This window comes from Chiloscyllium plagiosum, chromosome 8 (genome assembly GCF_004010195.1).
Source record: "Chiloscyllium plagiosum isolate BGI_BamShark_2017 chromosome 8, ASM401019v2, whole genome shotgun sequence".
NCBI lineage: Eukaryota > Metazoa > Chordata > Chondrichthyes > Orectolobiformes > Hemiscylliidae > Chiloscyllium > Chiloscyllium plagiosum.
In genome coordinates this window covers 58,179,647-58,183,801 of record NC_057717.1, presented here as the reverse complement: position 1 = coordinate 58,183,801, position 4,155 = coordinate 58,179,647, and the positions used below count along the sequence as shown (strand labels likewise).

Sequence of the window (4,155 nt, the reverse complement as noted above, 5' to 3'; positions counted from 1 at the left end):
AATGTTTCATATGAATTACATGTTATTTTGTAGTGCGACAGAGACTTGCAGTATATAGGGAAGAAAAACTCAACTGTTTTATTGGCTGGTAATATGTTTGAACTTTAACTTTAGTTTTATCTGCTTGTGAATGAATGTAGAAATAAAGGGAGCTAACTCCCAGTTGAATTTGTTTTTTTAAAACAAAATACATGCAACTATCATGTGAAACAGACCTGAAGCTACTCCAATTTACTTCCAAAGAAGCTATTCAGCAAAACAAATATCCCAAGATGTGTATATGTCCATGTTTAAACATAACCTCATGTAAATACATGAGCCCACGTGTTCGGGCTGTGCAAGTTGATACCAGGATCCAGTCTCAGCCCCCAGCAGGAAACCAACAGGCAGAAGCTGTAAGCCTACCCCTTCTGATGGCCATATAGATCCTGGGCACTAGACCGTAATTCAACACTCCTGGGTCGGCTTTGTTTAGAAAGGTCTTGACAGAACTGCTTCCCACAAGTTATCAGAATGATTGTGTCGACAATTTTTCTCAGTCTGTTACTGACTTTCTTATCATGTGGGTGTTTTTTGTTCAAGTCTCTATTTGTGACTGTCTCAATGTTAGTCTACCGCAGGAATGTAAAACACTCAGCCATCATTTCATCAGCATTAATGCTCAAGGTTTATTTGTTTTCTTTTTAAACGTGTCCAGTCGGAGGTTGTTTTGACCCAGTCAGAGGCAGAGACTGGCCGTCTCGAAGGCAGCCTGAAACTGAATTGTAAAACCAGCGGGTTCGATCTTAGCAGCTGCTGCATGTACTGGGTCCGACAGGTTCCCGGACAGGGTCTGGAGTGGCTGCTTTGGTACTATGGTTCATCCAGCAGTAACTATGCACCAGCGACTAAGGGTCGATTTACTGCGTCCAAAGACACTTCAAACAACATTTTCGCGTTGGACATGGAGAACCTGAAGATCGAAGACACCGCCATCTATTACTGTGCAAGATACCACAGCGAGAGGAACCAGGGCTGGACCCATTCAAAAACAGCTCTAGGGAACATTTTGTCAATTCTATCATAAACTGACGGTCAGTACGAGTTTTAAATGCAATTATACCAACTGCAATTTGAAGCAGACCTCAGGCTACCTCTTACAAAACTATCAAAGAGGAAATGTACCATTTAAACTAGCAAACTGGTGACACAATGGGACAATGTTTTGGGCATGTCATATGTACTGCTAACACTTCCATCAATTAAATGCTCGGACAAAATGTTAGTTTTAATATACCTGACAGCTCAGGAAATCACTGCTAATTGTTATGTCAACTATGGCATTAATTCTAAGCATGATCAGTGCTAAATGGCTCTTTCAAATGAAAATTGCGACCTAGAGTAAAGAACAGAGAATGAGTGTACTGGTCTACATCATTGTGATACTACAGTGGGTCACAGTGTTGTGCATAGCGACATCCTCATACAATAACCACTGACAAGTGTTTATCTCAAATTGGTGATTTCAACCATGGCAGGAGCGAGAAATAATGTGAGATGCAATTTAAACGCAATCCAGTAGTGCTAGTTTGTACAAATGTATAATTTGTTTCTACCTTCTTCATGTTGATGGTCAAGTTAAATGCAGACCAAACCTGAAAAAGTATTCCAAGCTATCAAAATACGAGGAATAGTAAAAGGAGTCTGAATCACTGATTTCTAGGAAGTGAAGAAATTATCTGCATTTAAAGTTTACAGTCTGTCATAGTATTTGACACAACGTGTGTCACAGTGAAAGAGCTGGAATGACACTGCAATTATGATTAATATAAAAACCTATTCAGCCTCCATTGTTTGAAACTAGTCAGTGATTACTTCTACAAACCGTCTTAACTTGCAGTGCAGTATTAGTTCTGTGCGGTTTGATGCCAGTATCACTATTTAATTTGTAAAAGTGTTGGGTAATTATCGATACACCAGTTGGGGATTTTGAGAATCAGCTCATGTGTTACTCTGTGAAGTAGAAAACAGTGTTAAAATTTATCAAGAATTATCAGAATTCACTAGCACAGTTATGTGATGAAGATTTATCGTGACTTTATTTAGCATGTGGTTCTGAAAATTTTAAATGATGGTAGATTTTTGATTTGTTTTATGCAGAGCTAGATATTGTGTGACCCAGTCCAGAGAATGTAACATTGTGACTATCTTGATTACTGGGGCCAAGGGACCATGGTGACAGTGACTTCAGGTAAGACCCTTGAACTTTCTTAGTGACTTTTTAAAAACTTTCTATTCATGTGACTAATTTCTGAATTAAATGAAACTCAGATTCTGTGCTGAGTTTGGTTTGGTTCGGATTGATTTTTGTTCAGACTGATTATAGACTTCAGTTAAGGCTCAGCAAATAGTTAAAAGGGTGATGATGGAGTCAGTTGCTCGGTGCATCTCCTTTTCTGATCAGATGGGCATTCTGTATGGCTGGGTTACTTGAAACACCTAATGTCTCTTAATCAGTCAGCTATGAATAATGTTTAATGTCAGTGACACCCTGACTGTAACTTTTATTATCAATAACAAACGCTAAGAATTCAAAGATGTTCGGGATATTACCAAACATGATTAAAATATGCTAAAATATCATTATTCATTTATTGAATATATGTTTTTATCATGATAATACTTTCTCATTTATTTTGTTAATTTTGGTGATGACAAGCAGGTTAGAAATTGTCATAAAATTTTCTTGCGGTGCTATATTGCATTCTGTTGATTAGATTCTGAGTTTGTTTTACTTGATTCTGTTGAATTGAGTTGATTGGAGTTTGGCTTTGTTTTAGTTGAATCGGTTGAACTGTGTTGATTGGATTGAGACATTGTTTTACTTGGTTTTGTTGAATTGTGTTGATTGGCTTTTGAAATTGTTTTATTTGATTCTGTTGAATTGAATTGGTTGGATTCTGATTATGTTTCAATCAAATCTGTTGTTTTGAGTTATTTGGATTCTGATTTTATTTTCCTTGATTCTGTTGAATTGAGTTGATTGGATTCTTATTCAGTTTGCGAAATTGATCAGCGTTTTCATGCTTTCTGTAATTGGTGTTTTCTTTCTGGTGAGGAGATTGACTCTCTGGATTACTTTTCATTACCAATATTTGTGAAATTCTTTTGCTTTTCATGCATCATTTCTGCATTTGTTAAACTTATATGACACATTTTTCTCTGCTTGATTGAAAACATTACATCCATTTGTAACGGTCTGAAAAACAACTCAAGGCAGAAACCCGGAAGTGTGAAAAATGAAAAAAACGAGTTTTTAATGCATTGACTTTTTAAAAAAAAACTCCGTGCTAATTGTAAACTAACTGAATTTTGTTTTGAGTAGCCTCATTCAAAATAAAATTTGGATTAAAATCTGAAACTGCAGAATTGAACAGATTATGTAATTGAAACTAACTTAAAATTATAATGTGGTAATGTTTGTCCATTCAGTAATATTGTTTTGACCATGAATTGATCAATCAAGATACGCCTTCAACTGCTCTACTGTGAGCTGCACAAGGTTGTCACGATCAAGAAGGGTGTACAGGTTGTAAATAAATTGAACTGTTGCCAGAAACGTTACAGGTTTAAGTGTTAAGTCCCCTCACAAACAAGGTTGCTGTTATGAGTTGTTATTTCTATTCAAGTTAATCATTAGTTTGCTGGATTCTGAGCAGTTTTGATGGACTTCAATTTGTTTTTTTTTGTGAGGTTGCATCATGTTCTTGGTTCTGTTGAAAATGTTTCCAGAGCTAGTTCTGCTGCAAACACACCGTGTTGTGATCTGGTGATCGTTGATCTGTTGAGGGGGGACTGTGCTTGGGTAACATTAAATGTGTTATATTTGGGAAACCGTTTCTGGTTTCTACATTGTTTTTGCAATGTTAACACGGTTGGTGATAGTGAACCGCTCCAGGTTCCTCATTCAATGCAATCAGCATGCGAGTTGAAATTTCATAAAGCCTATTATTAGGTGAAAGGCAAATCGCAAAGGTTTTAGAAATGAAGGGAAAACAGATACCTTCGGGCGCCATTTTTACTTAAAATAAATAATTAAGGACTAATCTAATCCATGCTTTACAATCCGAATTCAGAACTCCACTATCTAGTTCAATCACAAGGTCTGTCTTTTAA

General features: G+C 36.6%; 1 gene segment (V, D, J or C); it reads left to right on the top strand.

The window, feature by feature from the left end:
* The first annotated feature begins 314 nt into the window (after window positions 1-314).
* LOC122552342 lies at window positions 315-1,066 on the top strand. The segment is given in 2 exon segments: window positions 315-395; window positions 698-1,066. Coding segments are annotated over 2 exon segments (450 nt in total).
* The last annotated feature ends 3,089 nt before the right edge of the window (window positions 1,067-4,155 follow it).